General features: G+C 46.6%; 1 protein-coding gene across 1 annotated transcript in view; it reads left to right on the top strand.

The window, feature by feature from the left end:
- Nucleotides 1–3,224: 3,224 nt before the first annotated feature.
- LOC310762156 (MAM and LDL-receptor class A domain-containing protein 1-like) overlaps nucleotides 3,225–20,373 on the top strand; it is a 33,536-nt gene continuing 16,387 nt past the window's right edge. Inside the window, exons 1-6 of the mRNA XM_083612760.1 lie at nucleotides 3,225–3,340; nucleotides 5,493–5,729; nucleotides 7,719–7,774; nucleotides 8,529–8,678; nucleotides 15,076–15,338; nucleotides 18,034–18,115. Coding sequence (XP_083468886.1) covers nucleotides 5,662–5,729; nucleotides 7,719–7,774; nucleotides 8,529–8,678; nucleotides 15,076–15,338; nucleotides 18,034–18,115 — 619 coding nt within the window. The 5' untranslated portion in view covers nucleotides 3,225–3,340; nucleotides 5,493–5,661. The remainder of the gene's footprint in view (nucleotides 3,341–5,492; nucleotides 5,730–7,718; nucleotides 7,775–8,528; nucleotides 8,679–15,075; nucleotides 15,339–18,033; nucleotides 18,116–20,373) is intronic.

Genomic DNA, 20,373 nt, shown 5'->3' with positions numbered 1-20,373 from the left:
CTTCCCCCCCTCCACCTCTTCCCCCCTTTTCTTCCTAATGTCTCAACAAATGAAACTGACTTGTAAAAAACAAAAAATAAAATTGTTATGTGGGGGGGGGGAATACGAGAGAGAGAGACATTGCACACACCTTTGTAAATCAAGAAAATCTTTAATAAAAATACATTATATAAAAAAAACAGAGGCAAGAGTTGCGTCCATTGCTCCGCCCACTCTTGTCTCTGGCCCCTCCCACCACAGGAATGTGGCCCTCAGAAGGTTGCTCACGAGGGAATGTGGCCCTTGAATAGTTTGCCCATCTATAATCTTTAAAAAAATAAAAATCAAACTTTAAAAACAGAAGTTTACAATTTCTGTTCTCTCTCCGTGTATCAGAAGAACAATCGGAAAAGATAGGACCCTTAGACTGATTAATCTGTATTTCTGTTCTCTGCCAAAAAAATTCTCACATTTCAGCCCATTACTGTATCATTGAATGGAGGTGTATTGCAGTTCCCGATCAGAAAAGCACCATTTCCCCCCTTCGTTATCTTGTGAGCCTCTCCAGTGGTCTCACGTCTCATGGAAAAGTAGCTGAGGTTTTCAAACGTTGCAAGGCTTTTGTTTTCCTCCCCATCATTTAGAAACTCCAACTGTTTCCTATGTGCTCAGAGCACATGTTTACTGCGCAACTGAGCATGGGCCATTTCTCATTCCAATCCACCTGCCGTTGCGGGACCATTAGAGTTCACACCGGAGACCCACGCCACTCTCTGCCACTCCAGACAGAACAAAGTTTGTCTCTTATCTCAGAATCCTCCTTTTTTGTGCCAGCCCTAATGGGAACAGGGAGGCAGGCAGATGCATCATGGAACATGGTTTCTTGTCCATGGAAGGTTAACATAATGAGGAACAAGTCATTTTCAAAGCTTTTAATCTCAAGGACACATCGATGAACATCAGAGATCACACACATTTCCGGAGGTGAGAGCCATGTGTTCTTGCCTAGCAAAACCTCGCAGCTGGAGATGGAAGTTCACAAGAACCTCCTCCCTGGCCCTACACAATGCAATCTCACTCACAGCAAAGGAGCTCAAATCCTTAAAGGTGCACTCCTAGCCATCCTTATTTATATAATATCAGTGGAAACAGTTGGTCTTGGCGAGTATTAACCGCTTTCAATTTTAACCTGAAGATTGCCACTTGTCCAGTTTTAATTTTAATTTTAATTGTTTGAATTAATTGTGGGATGTATCTTAATTGATTGATCACTTGTATTATGCATATCGTCTTATTTATATGATGTTAGCAGCTCTGAGCCTGGCTTTGGCCGGGGAGGGCGGGATACAAATAAAATTTATTCTTAAATTATTTATTTATTTGCTTTCATTTTTTTTTTTGAAGACCACTTTTCATCAAAAGACCCAGTGCAGCTCCCAGCAGTAAGAAAAATGCAAATGAAAAACAAAGCACAATTTAAAGCGTGTTCCAGACTCCCCTGGGACACGGTGGGCTCCCTTTCCTTGGAGATTTTAAAGCAGAGGTTGGATGGCCATCTGCCAGGGATGCTTTCGTTGAGATCCCTGCATCGCCGGGGGTTGGGCTAGAGGGCATTTTGTCAAGGAATGGTTTGTATTGACAGTAATAGATGGATTTTGTGCTGGGCCCGGGGGTAACCCATGAAACGTGGTCCATGTCCGGTCCCGAATCCAAAGATTCTGCTAGGAGTCAGTCCGACAGGGCCAAGGCAGGACACGAGGCAGGAAACCAGGCAAGGACAGGTACAGGATCCGGCTTACAGCAATGTTGCTCCTGCAACCTGGGGGGGGGGTCCGACAGCCTTTTATCTCTGTTGGGGTAACGGCCGGTCCTGATCCCCTGGCCACTCACCTCCCTGTTTCGCCCGAAGGCTAGCACTCCTCCTGCGATTACTCAGGTCTCTCCTTCTCTCAGACCTCAGTCTCTGCAGCTCGGGAGACGATGGTGGGTTACTAGACCCATGGGCCGCCTCAGCCTCCCCTGACCCAACCGGTAGTGGAGCAGCTGTAAGTGATGGCCCAGCTGGAGGCAACGAGGTCATCCCCGCATCTGGAGCCATGGCAGGCTCAGGCCCCTGACGTGGATCAGCTGGTGCTTGTTGCAGGGGAACCTGTGCAGACTGAGACTCCTCTGGTTCCGAGTCTGAGCCCGAGTCCCAGGCCATCACAGCTTTGATGCATCTCGTCAGCAATTGCAAGAAAATAGTTGTTTCTGGGTGGTTGTTGTTGTTTTAAAAAACCGCTATTATGGCTCTGGACTTGGACCTTTGCTGCATGTCTACTGCAAGGGAAGCAGATAAGAAAACTGCCTCCAGGTTGAAAATGTCCTGTTTATTCACTGCTGGCCAGAGGGAGAAGTCCATGCCTGCCTCTGCTCTTCTGTGTTACTCTTACCGTCCTGGTGTGTCCCCTGTGCTGCTCTCATTCTGCTGCTGGCTTCCTAAGGCGATGGACCCACATTGTGTTCCAGGGGTTGGCAAACCCTTTCCATTGATCTGTGAAGCCTGGGAACCCTGGAGTGTCTTCAGTGTGACATGATCTTGTGGCTGAAACCTAAGAGTAAGCAACTTCTCCAGCTCAACTTGCCAATGTGCAAGTGTCCTCATCGCATTTCTTGGGTTGTCTCAATGTTTTAGTGTTGTTGTTTAGTCGTTTAGTCGTGTCCGACTCTTCGTGACCCCATGGACCAGAGCACGCCAGGCCCTCCTGTCTTCCACTGCCTCCCACAGTTTGGTCAAACTCATGTTTGTAGCTTCGAAGACACTATCCAACCATCTTGCCCTCTGTCGTCCCCTTCTCCTTGTGCCCTCCATCTTTCCTAACATCAGGGTCTTTTCCAGGGAGTCTTCTCTTCTCATGAGGTGACCAAAGTCTTGGAGCCTCAGCTTCAGGATCTGTCCTTCCAGTGAGCACTCAGGGCTGATTTCCTTCAGAATGGATAGGTTGGATCTTCTTGCAGTCCATGGGACTCTCAAGAGTCTCCTCCAGCACCAGAATTCAAAAGCATCCATTCTTCGGCGATCAGCCTTCTTTATGGTCCAGCTCTCACTTCCATACATCACTACTGGGAAAACCAGAGCTTGAACTATGGACCTTTAGGAGTCTTTTTTGTTGCTGTTGTTCAAATGAGGAGGTTCTGCTGTTTTCGAGCCAGCAGGTGGCAGCTCAGAACCGGCCTTTTGCTTTCCATTCCTTTTTGGACGCTACCTTGTCAGTCTCAAGAGCACTTTCAGCAGCAGAAATTGTGGTGGAGCAATAGATGGGAAATTGCACGACATGAAAGACTGACCTGGTACACCCGGTTTTCAAAAGGAAAAGCAAAGGTAAAATCTTTTGTCTCAGTTTGGTGGGATTTTATTGAATGCATAAAAAAGAGAGGTCACATTTGTCTCTTTCACAAGTCTCTAAATTAATTTGGGATTGTTGGCATCTGTCTGTCTTGGGAGACAACAGAGGAGTGCACTTTTGGGGCTGAGGTCAAACTGTTTGAAGGTTCTAGTCACAGGCAGGTAGCCGTGTTGGTCTGCCATAGTTGAAACAACAACAAAATTCCTTCCAGTAGCACCTTAAAAAGTAGAGACATCACCTTGCCAACAAAGGTCCGTATAGTTAAAGCTCTGGTCTTCCCAGTAGTGATGTATGGAAGTGAGAGCTGGACCATAAAGAAGGCTGATCGCCGAAGAATGGATGCTTTTGAATTCTGGTGCTGGAGGAGACTCTTGAGAGCCACATGGACTGCAAGAAGATCAAACCTCTCCATTCTTAGGGAAATCAGCCCTGAGTGCTCACTGGAAGGACAGATCCTGAAGCTGAAGCTCCAAGACTTTGGCCACCTCATGAGAAGAGAAGACTCCCTGGAAAAGACCTTGATGTTGGGAAAGATGGAGGGCACAAGGAGAAGGGGACAACAGAGGACGAGATGGTTGGATAGTGTTCTGGAAGCTACCAGCATGAGTTTGACCAAACTGCGGGAGGCAGTGGAAGACAGGAGTGCCTGGTGTGCTCTGGTCCAGGGGGTCACGAAGAGGCGGACACGACTAAATGACTAAACAACAACAAAGCACCTTAGAGACCAACTAAGTTTGTTATTGTTATTGGTTATTGGCTTTCGTGTGCATGCACACTGACATGCACATGGTATCTGAAGAAGTGTGCATGCACATGAAAGCTCATACCAATAACAAACTTAGTTGGTCTCTAAGCTGCTACTGGAAGGATTTTTTTTATTTTAAGGTTGCAGCATCTGCTGTGACTGCAGAGAACGATATGGGAGAGACATGTTTTGTTGCATCTGGGGCAGATGAAGGTGTCCGGTTGTGCTGCTGCAGATGCACCACGCATTTCTTCTCTCTGCGCTCCTTCCAGCGGTCATTCCTCCTCTTGTCACTGCTATGGATGCACAACCTGACTGCCTCTTTCCAAGCACTGTGGTTGTCTGATTCCCACATGGTGGGAATTGGTGCTGCCAGCCTTCTGTCACGTTTGCAGACATATTCAGAGCACGCCAGGCACTCCTGTCTTCCACTGCCTCCCCGCAGTTTGGTCAGGCTCATATTTGTAGCTTCTATGACACTCGCTTCCATACATCACTAGCTTACTAGTCGGGCATTATTTTTATTTCATGGGGTGAATAAACAACCGACGGGAAGACATGCAAATATACCGCCGGAAGCAATTCAGGATGAATGATCAATAAACAGGAGGAGCCCAGTGTGCCCACATCCCTAGGGCTAGCAAAGTGGCTCTGGATCAAAAAGAGTCCTGCTCATTCTGCCTGAAGGCAGCTTGCATGTTCTGAAAACTTGTAACCCAGCTAGCCGTTGGCCTGAGGCACCTCTCCCCAACCCGGTGCCCTCCAGATATTTTGGCTGCCCAGGGCTGACGGAAGTTGTAGTCCAATACAGCTGGAGGGCCCCCGGTGGGGCAACGTTGGCCTGAGAGAGACCATCTCCCCCTTTTGAGATCCTGTCTGGAGGGATGCTGCCATTCAGGGGAAACAGTGAGCCTTTTAATGCCATTGATGGCAGGGTCAGACCACACAACCATTCTCTCTGTTGGAACCCATGTAAATGAGCTTGTGTGTATGTGTGATTTGGCTGTGTGTCAAAAAAAAATCTAGTGAATTCAGCCCTCTTACACACACACACACACACACACACACACACACACTGTAACTTACCAAGTTGTGCTTCTCCGACACCTACGACTTGAAGGATCTGTATGTACTGGAACTTTCATGAGATTCAGTTGAACAGGTGCAAATCCAGTGGGAACAGCAGCTTCCTGGGAGATCTGCACAGGTGGAGTGGGGTTTTGGGTTCTTAGTCATCCTTCTAGATTTGGCCACCAAGCCCAACTTAAAACTTCACTCTGCATTGGGACCCTGGTCCTGTTAGGGTAGGTAGAAAGAAGGGGTCTTCCTGAGTGAAAACTAACAGCCACCTTCCCCTTTTCCGCTTGCTCACACCTGTCAAGACGGGTTTTTATGGCCGCCTCCGCTCAGCCCAGCTCCTCTTACGGACAGGTGACTCCGAGACTGTGGCTGTGACAGGTGACGTTCTCACTCTGCTCCTGGCTTGCAAAGGCGATGGATTAAGATTATATCGAAGGCACCAGAAAGAGTTTTTAGTTCATCCAATGCAGCATGGGAACCCTGCAGTCTCTCCAGATTATCGGGTTTCTCCTCTGCCTCTTGGTGACAGATCTCAAAGGGTAAGTTATTCTGTCTCCCACATCCTGAGTTAACTATCCTCCTGCCAAATGTAAAATGCACTTTTCCACTGCCCATGTCAAGGAGCGGGAATCATCCTGTTCCAGCGAGGGTTGGTGTGCAGATCCTCTTCTTCTCCCCACTTCTCTGGGGGAAGAAGAGAAGCTCTTGGCCTGGCTGACAACTTAAGTCCAAGGCAGACCCTGGATGTACTTTGGAAAGAGGACATTTCCATCCCTTCCGCCGAGTCAACAGCCAAGTTGCCCATTATGTCAAATCCTTCTGCCTGTTCTATTATTTCTGCTTCTTGACTTCTTGCTTGAACAGGCAGCTTTAGACTCCTGGGCACGAAATAGTTGTGTTTCTTTCTCTCTTTTGATGGCATTGCATGTTCTGCTTCTGTTGTGCATTGTATCCTTCCCTGGAGTCAATCAAGTTAGATGGCTATGTCAATATTGTTGTTAAATAAATAACCACAGATGCTTTTATACGGATAGCTGGCAATGTACATTTTGCATTCCGCTAGTTAGCAGTCTGCATACGGTTGCAGAGAGCAAATATTCATGGCTAACGGTCCCTTACATGAAAGAGATTCTGCTCTCCTCACATTTAACATAGTGTCTTGTGGCATCTTGAAGACAAACGTATGATGTCATAAGGTGTGACAGAGTGGTATGAACAACCCCTTGTTAAATCCTTGGAGGCAAACTGCACAGTCACATAAGGTGGGGTATAAATATAAATAGTTGTTTACACCTTTTTGTAAAACAACAGCAAAAAAAAAAAGCTCTTTTGCAGGGGAGGGGCTTTAAAGGAGAAGAAGGGGAGAGGTGCGGTGATTTACCCTTCCCATGCTTACAGTTTCTTTGCCACCAATTGCCCCCTCCCCAAACAATTTTTCTCTGCTAAGGCAGGAGGTTGGGGGGGGGGATAGCTGCTTCCCTCCACCCACCCACCTTCCCTCCCCTATTTTTTTCACGCAATGTCGCCATTAACAGCTTCAGTCCAGGGGCAGCTGCACGTGGTTTTGTTCCAATGCCACGAGTGGGATTTGCCTAGACCTGATGATGGAGAAAAGAAAGATTTTCTGCAGCTGTTTTAAGATTGGAGAAATGTAGCGAAGACAGAGGGAGGAGCCCAGGCAGGCATTCCTTGGCGGGGGTGTGCTGTCCATACATCCATTCAATGCCGCTGGTATCAAAGTGCCACGTTTACACTCCCCTCCTTTAATCCAAAATTCCTCCTGCCCTAAAGTACCGTATTTTTTTGCTCTATAAGACGCACCTTTTCCTTCCTAAAAAGTAAGGGGAAATGTGTGTGTCTCTTATGGAGCGAATGCAGGCTGCGCGGCTATCCCAGGCTGCACAGCGCTCCCTCTCGCTGTTCTAGCTTCTGGCTTAGCCGCGCGAAGCATCCACAGGGCAGCGGGGAGCCTTCATCACTGACGGGCTGTCCTTCTCCCACCTCGTAGAAAAGCCCGCAAGAGCTGCACTCCCTTTAAAGAGCATGCGGCTCTTGGCTGGCTTTTGTGGGAGGTGGGCGAAGGGACAGAGGGCAGCTTAGCCACGCGCAGCCTCTTCCGGGCAGGGGGAGCCTTCATCCCACTGCCCGGGAGAGGCTTCGCGCGGCTATCCCAGAAGCCAGAACAGCAAGAGGCTATCCCTCTTGACGTTCTGGCTTCTGGGATTCAGAATATTTTTTTCTTGTTTTCCTCCTCCAAAAACTAGGTGCGTCTTATGGTCTGGAGCGAAAAATATGGTATATAGCTGAAATGAAGAACTGTCGGGGTTTTGAGTGGAGATACTGTGAGTTGCCTTCTGTCCTGGTAGTCGAAACAAGCCCACATTCCTAGCCTGAAGCTTTCTTCATTCTCTGCACATGTCTTTTATACCTGACTCTGGTTGTTAAGATCTCTGGGTTCTAATTAAAAAAGCAAAGCGATTCCTGCAAGTCTGCCCACACCTGACCTAATCTGCGTACATCTCTCCTAGCAGGGAAGAAGAAAGCGTTCCAACCCTTACTAGGGATGCCTGGGCTTCTGACACAGGTAAACCTCTCTTGGCACCTCTCCTTTGTGTAACGGCTCCCGTCGCTCCTGCCCAGTGGCCCATGGAGCCCCACACCTCCATCTCACGATGCTTCTGTGCATGGCTGTCTTTAGTATATGCACCGCCGGGGAGCAAAGATCCAGCCAGCACCCCCAAATTTAGTTTAGCCCCCAAATTAACTTTTATTACGCTTATGTCAGACACCACGCTTATGCCTTGTTTATGAAAGAAGGGAGGGAAAAGAAATGAACTTTTTTGTTTGCTCATTTCTTTACAATACGCTTATACCTAAGTATGCAACACCACCACACTTAAACTTATAAGTATTGCTTAGGCACCTGCTTAGGAGAAACATCAGTTGTGTCAAAGGTGCCGCTGACTCACCACGCTGCTGCGTAGCAGCTCAATACAATACGTAACATAATATTTTGATGTAAGAGTTAGTTTCCCGTGCACGGCGCTGTGGAGAATGACAAGCGCCGCCGCTGGCGTGGCGCGCCTTTGGTAAATGTGCGCACAAAGTCGAAAGTCCTTTAGTGAAACAGTAGGTATACATTTCGGTAATACCTAGGTATATATGTATTTTGTTTTTCTAGCTTGATCAAAATTATTTATTATTTCATAACAGGTAGATGGTTAAGAGCTTAGGTGGCTTCAGCTGCGGGCACCTAGTGCCCCCCCCAGAATTCAGCACCCGGGTGCCCTGCAGCCCTTGCACCCCCGGGTAAAGATGGCCCTGCTTCTGTGTTCCAGGCATCCTAGCCAGCTGCGACTTCAATGACAACCTCAATCCCTTTTGCAACTGGAAACTGTCCTGTAGCCGTAGCTCTGGAAGCTGGATCCGGAGTAGAGGTGGAACGCCGACCCTGGGAACAGGACCAGAGGGGGATTATCCTGATGGAAGTAGGTGTTGGTTTTGTGGCAACACAGCCAAAGATTCACCAAAGGGGGGTGGGGTGGGATGGGTGAGGGAGAATATATGGGCAGATGACCTGGAGAGAGGGAGGGAGGGAGGGAGGGAGGGAGGGAGGAAGGAAGGAAGGAAGGAAGGAAGGAAGGAAGGAAGGAAGGGAGGGAGGGAGGGAGGGAGGGAGGGGGTGCTCATCCAATCTGCAGATGACACCAAACTGGCAGGGGTAGCTAATGCCACAGATGACAGAATTGGGATTCAAGATGACCCAAACAGATTGGAGAACTGGGCGCAACCTAACACAATGAATTTCAATAGAGGCACATGTAAGGTTCTGCACTTAGGCAGGAAGAAGCAGTTGCACAAATGTAAGATGGGGGACACCTGCCAGTCGTGCAGGTGAAAATAAGTTTGAACAATAAGTTGTGAGGCCTCTGCTTCCTTTACAGTGGTACCTTGCTCTACAAACTTAATCCGTTCCAGAAGTCCATTCTTAAACCAAGGTGTCCTTTCCCATAGAAAGTAATGGAAATGGATTAATCCGTTCCAGATGGTGAAAAACAACCCCTAAAATAGCAATTTAGCATGAATTTTACTCTCTCACAAGACAATTGATCTATAAAATGAAGGCAATAATCAATGTACTGTACTATCAAACAAATAAGACAATATTGTAGATGATAAAAATTAAAATTATTATTTTTTTCTTACGTGCACTGCTGATAGTCATTGTTTGGATGGGGGAGCTTTTATCTATTTCTGCAGTCACACAATCAACCAATAGCTGAACTGGGTTCCAAGCAGTCACAAAAACGAGTCACGAAAACGAAGCCACACGTCAGTCCCATAAAACAAAGAACAAGTCACAGTCAAAAAAAGTGAAAAAGCCACACAAACAAAAATGCAATTTTTAAAAATAAAAAATAGCAAAAACAAAAGCTCCAAATATCACCTCTGTGTTGTGTGGGTGCTCAGGACTCAACAGCTGACAGACTCAACAGAAAGCCATTTGCACATGTTGCCATGTCACCAGTCCATGCAGAATGTAAAAAGGTAAAGGTAAAGGGACCCCTGACCGTTAGGTCCAGTCGCGGACACACTATATATAGAAAGGAACAAACCAGTGATATTTGAAGGAGCAGGCGGGGCCCATGACTTACATCATAGGCTAATGGTCAGGGATTTGGGGAGCTGTAGTGTAACGTTATATAGCAAGCCCTCCCCCCCACCCTCCTTGCCCTCAAAGACCCAAATATTCACCAGCAGCGGACTCAATAAGCTTTGGGGAAAGCATTTTGTTTGTTTCAGACCAGGATTTATATACAGTAGTACCTTGGTTTACGAACGTAATCCGTTCCGGAAGTCAGTTCTTAAACCAAAGCGTTCTTAATCCAAGTTGTTCATAAACTAAGCTGTTCTTAAACCAATGTACCAGTGTAATATACTTTTGTTGTTGTTTAGTCGTTTAGTCGTGACCCCCTGGACCAGAGCACGCCAGGCACTCCTGTCTTCCACTGCCTCCCGCAGTTTGTTCAGACTCATGTTTGTAGCTTCGAAGACACTGTCCAACCATCTCGCCCTCTGTCGTCCCCTTCTCCTTGTGCCCTCCATCTTTCCCAACATCAGGGTCTTTTCCAGGGAGTCTTCTCTTCTCATGAGGTGGCCAAAGTATTGGAGCCTCAGCTTCAGGATCTGTCCTTCCAGTGAGCACTCAGGGCTGATTTCCTTCAGAATGGAGAGGTTTGATCTTCTTGCAGTCCATGGGACTCTCAAGAGTCTCCTCCAGCACCATAATTCAAAAGCATCCATTCTTTGGCAATCAGCCTTCTTTATGGTCCAGCTCTCACTTCCATACATCACTACTGGGAAAACCATAGGTTTTACTATATGGACCTTTGTTGGCAAGGTGATGTCTCTGCTTTTTACGATGCTGTCTAGGTTTGTCATCACCTTTCTCCCAAGGAGCAGGCGTCTTTTAATTTCGTGGCTGCTGTCACCATCTGCAGTGATCATGGAGCCCAAGAAAGTAAAATCTCTCACTGCCTCCATTTCTTCTCCTTCTATTTGCCAGGAGGTGATGGGCCCAGTGGCCATGATCTTTGTTTTTTTGATGTTGAGCTTCAAACCATATTTTGCGCTCTCCTCTTTCACCCTCAATAAAAGGTTCTTTAATTCCTCCTCACTTTCTGCCATCAAGGTTGTGTCATCTGCATATCTGAGGTTGTTGATATTTCTTCCAGCAATCTTAATTCCGGCTAGGGATTCATCCAGCCCAGCCTTTCGCATGATGAATTCTGCATATAAGTTAAATAACCAGGGAGACAATATACAGCCTTGTCGTACTCCTTTCCCAATTTTGAACCAATCAATTGTTCCATATCCAGTTCTAACTGTAGCTTCTTGTCCCACATAGAGATTTCTCAGGAGACAGATGAGGTGATCAGGCACTCCCATTTCTTTAAGAACTTGCCATAGTTTGCTGTGGTCGACACAGTCAAAGGCTTTTGCATAGTCGATGAAGCAGAAGTAGATGTCTTTCTGGAACTCTCTAGCTTTCTTCATAATCCAGCGCATGTTTGCAATTTGGTCTCTGGTTCCTCTGCCTCTTCTAAATCCAGCTTGCACTTCTGGGAGTTCTCGGTCCACATACTGCTTGAGCCTACCTTGTAGAATTTTAAGCATAACCTTGCTAGCGTGTGAAATGAGTGCAATTGTGCGGTAGTTGGAGCATTCTTTAGCACTGCCCTTCTTTGGGATTGGGATGTAGACTGATCTTCTCCAATCCTCTGGCCACTGCTGAGTTTTCCAAACTTGCTGGCATATTGAGTGTAGCACCTTAACAGCATCATCTTTTAAAATTTTAAATAGTTCAGCTGGAATACCATCACTTCCACTGGCCTTGTTATCTGCAGTGCTTTCTAAGGCCCATTTGACTTCACTCTCCAGGATGTCTGGCTCAAGCTCAGCAACCCCACTACCTGGGGTGTACGAGACATCCATATCTTTCTGGTATAATTCCTCTGTGTATTCTTGCCACCTCTTCTTGATGTCTTCTGCTTCTGTTAGGTCCTTACCACTTTTGTCCTTTATTATGGCAATCTTTGAACGAAATGTTCCTTTCATATCTCCAATTTTCTTGAACAGATCTCTGGTTCTTCCCATTCTGTTGTTTTCCTCTATTTCTTTGCATTGCTCGTTTAAGTAGGCCTTCTTGTCTCTCCTTGCTATTTTTTGGAAATCTGCATTCAATTTCCTGTATCTTTCTCTGTCTCCCTCGCATTTTGCTTGCCTTCTCTCCCCCGCTATTTGTAAGGCCTCATTGGACAGCCACTTTGCTTTCTTGCATTTCCTTTTCATTGGGATGGTTTTTGTTGCTGCCTCCTGTATAATGTTGCGAGCCTCCATCCATAGTTCTTCAGGCACTCTGTCTAGCAAATCTAAATCCTTAAACCTGTTCCTCACTTCCACTGTGTATTCATAAGGGATTTGATTTAGATTGTATCTTACCGGCTCAGTGGTTTTTCCTACTTTCTTCAGTTTAAGCTTGAATTTTGCTATAAGAAGCTGATGATCTGAGCCACAGTCAGCTCCAGGCCTTGTTTTTGCTGACTGTATTGAGCTTCTCCATCTTTGGCTGCAGAGAATATAATCAATCTGATTTCGATGCTGCCCATCTGGTGATGTCCACGTGTAGAGTCGTCTCTTGTGTTGTTGGAAAAGCGTGTTTGTGATGACCAGCTTGTTCTCTTGACAGAACTCTATTAGCCTTTGCCCTGCTTCATTTTGCTCTCCAAGGCCAAACTTGCCCGTTGTTCCTTTTATCTCTTGATTCCCTACTTTAGCATTCCAATCCCCTATAATGAGAAGAACATCCTTCTTTGGTGTCACTTCTATAAGGTGTTGTAAGTCCTCATAGAATTGGTCAATTTCAGTTTCTTCAGCACTAGTAGTTGGTGCATAAACTTGGATTACTGTTATGTTAAAAGGTCTGCCTTGGATTCGTATCGAGATCATTCTATCATTTTTGAGATTGCATCCCAGTACTGCTTTCGCCACTCTTTTGTTGACTATGAGGGCCACTCCATTTCTTTTGCGGGTTTCTTGCCCACAGTAGTAGATATGATGGTCATCCGAACTGAATTCACCCATTCCCGTCCATTTTAGTTCACTGATGCCCAGGATGTCAATATTTATTCTTGCCATCTCATTTTTGACCACATCCAACTTACCCAGGTTCATGGTTCTTACATTCCAGGTTCCTATGCAATATTTTTCTTTACAGCATTGGACTTTCCTTTCGCTTCCTGGCATATCCGCAACTGAACGTCCTTTCGGCTTTAGCCCAGCCGCTTCATCAGCTCTGGATCTACTTGTACTTGTCCTCCGCTCTTCCCCAGTAGCATGTTGGACGCCTTCCGACCTGAGGGGCTCATCTTCCAGCGTCATAACTTTTATATGCCTGTTGTCTTTGTCCATGGAGTTTTCTTGGCAGGGATACTGGAGTGGCTTGCCGGTTCCTCCTCCAGGTGGATCACGTTTGGTCAAAGCTCTCCACTATGACCTGTTCATCTTGGGTGCCCTGCTCGGCATAGTTCATAGCTTCTCTGAGTTATTCAAGCCCCTTCGCCACGGCAAGGCAGTGATCCATGAAGGGGGTAATATACTAGGTTTAGTATATATTATATATATTATATAATATATTAGGATTAGGACTTTGTAAGAATTAGTCCTGATTTTGCTGTTATCTTACAGCATGTCTCAGCGTTCTCTCCTTCGCTGGAGGTTTTTAGGCAGAGGTTGGATAGCCACCTGTCAGGGATTCTTTACTTGTGATTCCTTCATCACAAGAGATCCCTTCCATCTCTGTGGTTCAGCATAACTTCCCATTTCTCCTGCCATGCTATCATATTTGAGCTCGTTTGCTACAAAGAGCTGACTTTGCATCACTTCCTGCGCAGTCCGAAACCCAGTCCATCTATTCCAAACCCTGTTCAGCACAGTCATGTGACCTAGAGCCCAGTCCCCCAAAACTTCTGCTCATACGCACAGCTCAGCTGGCAGCAGCCCCTCCCAGGGTCTCCTGAATGGAGTTTGGAAAAGGGTAACTTTTGCTGGCAAGGCTTCTGTGTCCAAGGCAGCTGTCTCCCAGCTCCATCTGGTACACAGGATGAGACCCTCCCTGCCTGCGGACTGTCTCGCCAGAGTGGTACATGCTCTGGTTATCTCCAGCTTGGACTACTGCCATGCGCTCTACATGAGGCTACCTTTGAAGGTGACCCGGAAACTACAACTAATCCAGAATGCGGCAGCTAGACTGGTGACTGGGAGCGGCCGCCAAGACCACATACCACTGGTCTTGAAAGACCTACATTGGCTCTCAGTATGTATCTGGGCACAATTCAAAGTGTTGGTGCTGACCTTGAAAGCCCTAAACAGCCTCAAAGGCCCAGTAGACCTGAAGGAGCGTCTCCACCCCCATCGTTCAGCCCAGACACTGAGGTCCAGCTCTGAGGGCCTTCTGGCGGTTCCCTCACTGCAAGAAGCAAAGCTACAGGGAACCAGGCAGAGGGCCTTCTCGGTAGTGGCACCCGCCCGTCAAACGCCCTCCCACCTGATGTCAAAGAGATAAACAACTACCGGACTTTCAGAAGACACCTGAAGGCAGCCCTGTTTAGGGAAGCTTTTAATGTTTGATGGAACGTGTCCAGAGGAGGGCAACCAAAATGGTCAAAGGCCTGGAAACGATGCCTTATGAGGAACGGCTAAGGGAGCTGGGCATGTTTAGCCTGGAGAAGAGGAGGTTAAGGGGTGATATGATAGCCATGTTCAAATATATAAAAGGATGTCACATAGAGGAGGGAGAAAGGTTGTTTTCTGCTGCTCCAGAGAAGCAGACACGGAGCAATGGATCCAAACTACAAGAAAGAAGATTCCACCTAAACATTAGGAAGAACTTCCTGACAGTAAGAGCTGTTCGACAGTGGAATTTACTGCCAAGGAGTGTGGTGGAGTCTCCTTCTTTGGAGGTCTTTAAGCAGAGGCTTGACAACCATATGTCAGGAGTGCTCTGATGGTGTTTCCTGCTTGGCAGGGGGTTGGACTCGATGGCCCTTGTGGTCTCTTCCAACTCTATGATTCTATGATTCTATGATTCATTACTGCATTTTAATATTTTGTTGGAAGCCACCCAGAGTGGCTGGGGAAGCCCAGCCAGATGGGCGGGGGTATTAATAATAAATTATTTCTTATTATTATTATTTATTCCTGTTGTCAGGACCCCTCTGCCTGTAGCTCTTGCGTTCCATCCCAAAGCGCTTGCTCTCTGCTTCCAAGCAGAGGCCCCCAAAGGAGAGTTTACAACCTGTCTGTGTGTTTCATTTCTCCTTCCAGAGGGCTATTTCATCTACCAAGAAGCCAGCAACCTCCTTCCCTTTGACACCACCATCCTTGAGAGCCAGGAGCTTGTGGTCTCCGGGGAAATATGCATCGATTTCTGGTATCACATGTCCGGCTCAGAGGATTCAAACGAGCTGAAAGTTGTCATCTTGACCGATGAGGACGAATTCATGTTGTGGCATCGAAACGGGGGTCAGAGCTCGGACTGGCTGCATGGGTCCATATCTGTGCATTTCTTGAGAGAGAGGGACATCAAGGTAAGACATATGAAAGCACTCTGTGCTGTATACATGACTGGGGAGCGTGAAGAGAAGGAAGAAAGCAGAATGATGCTTGCATGTTCATCAACTACATTAATTTAGGGTTACCAGACGTCCCCGGTTTCCGGAGACAGTCCCCGAATTGGCAAATCTGTCCCTGGACAAATTCTGTCCCCGGAATGTCCCCAGATTTGCAAATCTGTCCCTGGTAAACATGGCAGCGGCAACCTCAGCAGCCCAGAGCCAGCCTGGTAGCGCAGTTGGCTCTGGCTGGCTTCAGGAGCTGCTTGCTGCCATGGCACCCGCCATTTTTCCTCTCCCGAAGTCCCCATATGATGTGTTGCACACAAGACACATCATATGGGGACTTCCGGAGAGGAAAAATGGCAGGTACCATGGCAGTGAGCATCTCCTGAAGCCAGCCAGAGCCAATTGCACTACCAGGCTGGCTCCAGGCTCCTGACTGCCTCTGCCAATGCCACTGCCAAAGGGGAACTGGGGACATCCGGCGGTACAGATCTCCTGCCCCTTTTGTTTTGACTGATCGGGGGAGGTTCGAGAGTTGCGGGCGGATGGGCATTGCCCAGTTTTTTAAAAACTCTGAGCATTTATGTTTCACAGGGTGGGAAAGAAGGGCTTTGCACCTTGCCTGGCAAAGCAACCGTGTGCCTTGCACCCCTCCTGGGCATTGGCCGCCCCCCCACGACTCCTGAGCCTCCCCCAATCTGTCAAAACAAAGGGGGAAGGGGGAAGGAGACTGGGGAAGGCTCGGGAGTCATGGGTGGGCGGTGCGCCATTGCCCAGTTTTTAAAAAACTCTGCGTATTTATGTTTCACAAGGTGCAAAAGAAGCGCTTTGCACCTTTATACAATATGCATGTGTGCTTGGGCCCAGGGTCTTTCAATAATAATAATAATAATAATAATAATAATAATAATAATAAATTTTATTTATATCCCGCCCTCCCCAGCCGAAGCCGGGCTCAGAGCGGCTAACATCAAATGTACAACACATTAACATAAAATCAGACAATCAATTAAAATACATCCTCAAATCAGATCAGGATCAGAATAAAATCCAATCAGATGGCAACCCGCAGATTAGGGTTGGGAACCTTAAATACTCACCAGGCCCAACTGTTTGTGCTGAACTTATATGGGCCTGTGAGAAAAATTGGGAGGCCACTTTTGCCTCAGCATCCCGACTACTGACTCCCTGTTGCTACTCCCTGTTGCTACTCAGCTTCAAAAAAAAAAAAAAAGGGTCCCCGGATTCATTGAAAAAAATTTGGTAACCATACATTAATTGCCTTTTTTTCTGTAGTGATATAGAACAGGGTTGAGCAATGTGGGGTTCTGCTAGGCAGAAGAGAATGCTGCACTAGATGAGCACCTTCTGGGCCTGATCCAGGAAGACCCTTCTTGCGTTCCCAAGCTAGATCAGGAGCAACTTGTAGATACTTGTGTGGGATTGAGGTAGATTGGCAAGATCCTCTGTCTCCGTATTGCCAGAACAACAGCAACAACAAAATAACCATCTTTCCTTAAATTACATGGCAGAAATTATTTATTTGGACAATTTATATATACCACTTATATTTAAACAAAGTATAAGTTTTCAATGTATCCTAGATAAACAGCAAATAAAATAAACCCCAGAGAGTTTCCACATTCTGCAATGCATCAATTTACACACTGCTAGAAAAATCAGCTACAAAGTTGCAAGAACAATGAACAGTAATCCACCAAACGAAATAAAAATCAGGAAATAAAATATTAGAATGGCAAATCAGCTAAAAAGAATTCCACATTTTTAAATAGCATGATTGACAATTAGACAAAGAAAATAATAGGATCGTTGAATCGTAGTTGGATGGTTCCCTGAGGTCCTCTAGTCCAACCCTCTGCAAGGCAGGAATCTCAGCTCAAGCATCCCTGACAGGTGACCCCCCAATCCCTGCTTAAAAACCTCCAAGCAAGGAGAGTCCACCACTTTCCGATGGAATTTCTTCCACTGCTGAGCAGCTCTTCCTGTCACAAAGTTCTTCCTGATGTTTAGTCAGAATCTCCTCTCTTGTAACCTGAAGCCTTGGGTTCGAGTCCTCCCCAGCCACAGCTGACTTGGGCAAGACCAATATAAAGTAAGCAGCACATAAGCGGCACACAGAACGCTATCAAACCATTCTGCGTTCTAAATCTTATATTAATAATCCAAAAATTGAGAGAGCTATGTACAAGATCTACTACAGAAGCCACAAACAGAAAACTCATTCAAATTGTGTCCAAAAGGAAGATTCAGTCTTTAAAGTTCCTTTAGCCAGGCTCCTGTAGATATCAGCAAAGGTGAGTTTGATCAAACAAAGTCTCAGCGATGTTGCGCTCAAGGGTTAGATATCAAAGAGGATAAGTTTGATCAAACGAAGTGTCAGTGATGTTACGCACAAGAGTTAGACAGGGTGCCGGCGTTCGTCACCTGTTTTGCCCATGAACCTATCTCAGTTTTGGGGTTGTTAATATAAGATTTAGAACGTAGAATGGTTTGATAGCATTCTGTGTGCCGCTTATGTGCTGCTTACTTTATACTGGTCTACTACGAGAATTGGCAGCATATGTTCATTTCTTCAGACTCTCTGGGCAAGGCTGCTTTGTCTGACTGGGGACTGGGCTGTGTTGCTTTAACTCTCCTTCACTAGGTGGCCTTTGTGGCGATCCGAGGGTTGACGGAACACGGCGACACAGCGCTGGACAACGTGGCTGTCAGGAGTGGGCCTTGCGGTAAGCCAGCTTTCCCTCCGGGTTTCAATCCTAACTGGAACAGGAATAATTTCGTGACGTTTGCCTCACAGCAAGGAGTTGGTGCTCAGCGGTGGGCTTGTGATACCCACAGAAAGGCCAGGGCCCTGTTTTTGCAAAACAGAAGCAGGAGATCAAAGTGCCCTGATTATATCAGGGCATTCCTGGAAGTTATCCCACGTGCTCATGAAAAATAAATCCCTTTCAGGAGAACGCAGGGTTCCTGTGTCTACGCCTTTGTGGATCGACTATAGCAGGATAAAGGGGGATTTGGAGGAAATGAGTAGCCAGTCCTGTGGCACCACCAGCACTCAAATTTAGTGGAAGTAAAAGCTCAGTACAGTGATACCTTGGTTCTCAAACTTAATCCGTTCCAGAAGTTCGTTCCAAAACCAAAGCGTTCCAAAACCAAGGCACACTGCTTTCCCATAGAAAGGAATACAAAACGGATGAAGATTTTAAAAAACAACCCCTAAAACAGCAAAAACATGAATTTTACTATCTAACAAGACCATTGATCCCTAAAATAAAATCAATGTACTGTACTATAAAATAAATAAGACAGTATTGTAGATGATAAAAAATAAAATTATTTTTTTTTCTTACCTGCACTGCATTGTTTGGATGGGGGGCTTTTATCCATTTCTGCAGTCACACAATCAATCAATCAATAGCTGAACTGGGTTCCACACAGTCACAGAAACAAATGAACCGAAAAAGCCTCAAAAACAAAAACGCAACATAAGTAGCAAAAACAAAAGCGCCAAACTTAATCCGTTCCGGAAGTCCGTTTCGCTTCTGAAATGTTTGAAAACCAGGGCGCAGCTTCTGATTAGTGCAGGCGCCCCGGAAACAATAAGCCAACAGCCACATCATATGTTTGGCTTCTGAAAGACGTTGGAATACCAGAACACTTGCTTCTGGGTTTTCAGCATTTGAGAACCAAGGTACCACTGTATTCCAAATACATTTGTAAAGGTGTTTGAGGAAACTGAATTCACATATTGGTTACAGCAGAGCATGCAGCCAGTTCCTGGGACAGCTGCAGCCACACCTTAATGCAACAAGATATCCCTTGGCTTTTTACAAATTAGCCTCTAGTACAGGCTAATTTGGGACGCGGGTGGCGCTGTGGGTAAAACCTCAGCGCCTAGGACTTGCCGATCGCATGGTCGGCGGTTCGAATCCCCGCGGCGGGGTGAGCTCCCGTCGTTCGGTCCCAGCTCCTGCCCACCTAGCAGTTCGAAAGCACCCTTAAGTGCAAGTAGATAAATAGGTACCGCTTTATAGCAGGAAGGTAAACGGCGTTTCCGTGTGCTGCGCTGGCTCGCCAGAGCAGCTTCGTCACGCTGGCCATGTGACCCAGAAGTGTCTGCGGACAGCGCTGGCTCCCGGCCTCTTAAGTGAGATGAGCGCACAACCCTAGAGTTGGACACGACTGGCCCGTATGGGCAGGCGTACCTTTACCTTTACCTTTACAGGCTAATTTAGGGACGCGGGTGGCACTGTAGTCTAAACCACAGAGGCTAGGACTTGTCGATCAGAAGGTCGGCGGTTCAAATCCCCACGACAGGGTGAGCTTCCGTTGTTCGGTCCCTGCTCCTGCCAACCTAGCCATTCGAAAGCACATCAAAGTGCAAGTAGATAAATAGGTACCACTGTGGCGGGAAGGTAGACGGCGTTTCCGTGCACTGCTCTGGTTCGCCAGAAGCGGCTTAGTCCTGCTGGACACATGACCCAGAAGCTGTACACCGGCTCCCTCAGCCAGTAAAGCGAGATGAGCTCTGCAACCCCAGAGTCGTCCGTGACTGGATGGGGTCTCTTTACCTTTACTTTACAGGCTAATTTAAAGCTAATCCACTTACAGCTGCTCAAGTCTATCTCAACTAGGGATGTAAGAAGGCAGCAGTTTCCATCCCATTCTGGGTTTATTGTGAAATTATTCCACTACAGTTTAGCTTGTTCCTCTCACTCTCTGCTATGGTTGAAACATATGTAATTATTTATGTAATCAGTTACATGATTTATGTTATTGATTACATTATTTACATTTCAAGGGAATGGGAACATCAGAAGCAACATGGAAAATCATGTGATTATTTGCATAATGTTTGCCAACTGAAAAAACAACCATAGCAAACACAGTATCCACTTGGGCGATTTCTGTTCCTGACCTTGGGTGATCATGCAAAGCGCAGAAATTTCTGTTGGCATTTCCATTTCCAAGAGAATTCTCCAAA

Source organism: Podarcis filfolensis, assembly GCF_964270895.1.
Source record: "Podarcis filfolensis genome assembly, chromosome: 5".
Taxonomy (NCBI): domain Eukaryota; kingdom Metazoa; phylum Chordata; class Lepidosauria; order Squamata; family Lacertidae; genus Podarcis; species Podarcis filfolensis.
The sequence above is the reverse complement of the archived record's forward strand: the minus strand, read 5'-3'. Positions and strand labels throughout refer to the sequence as shown.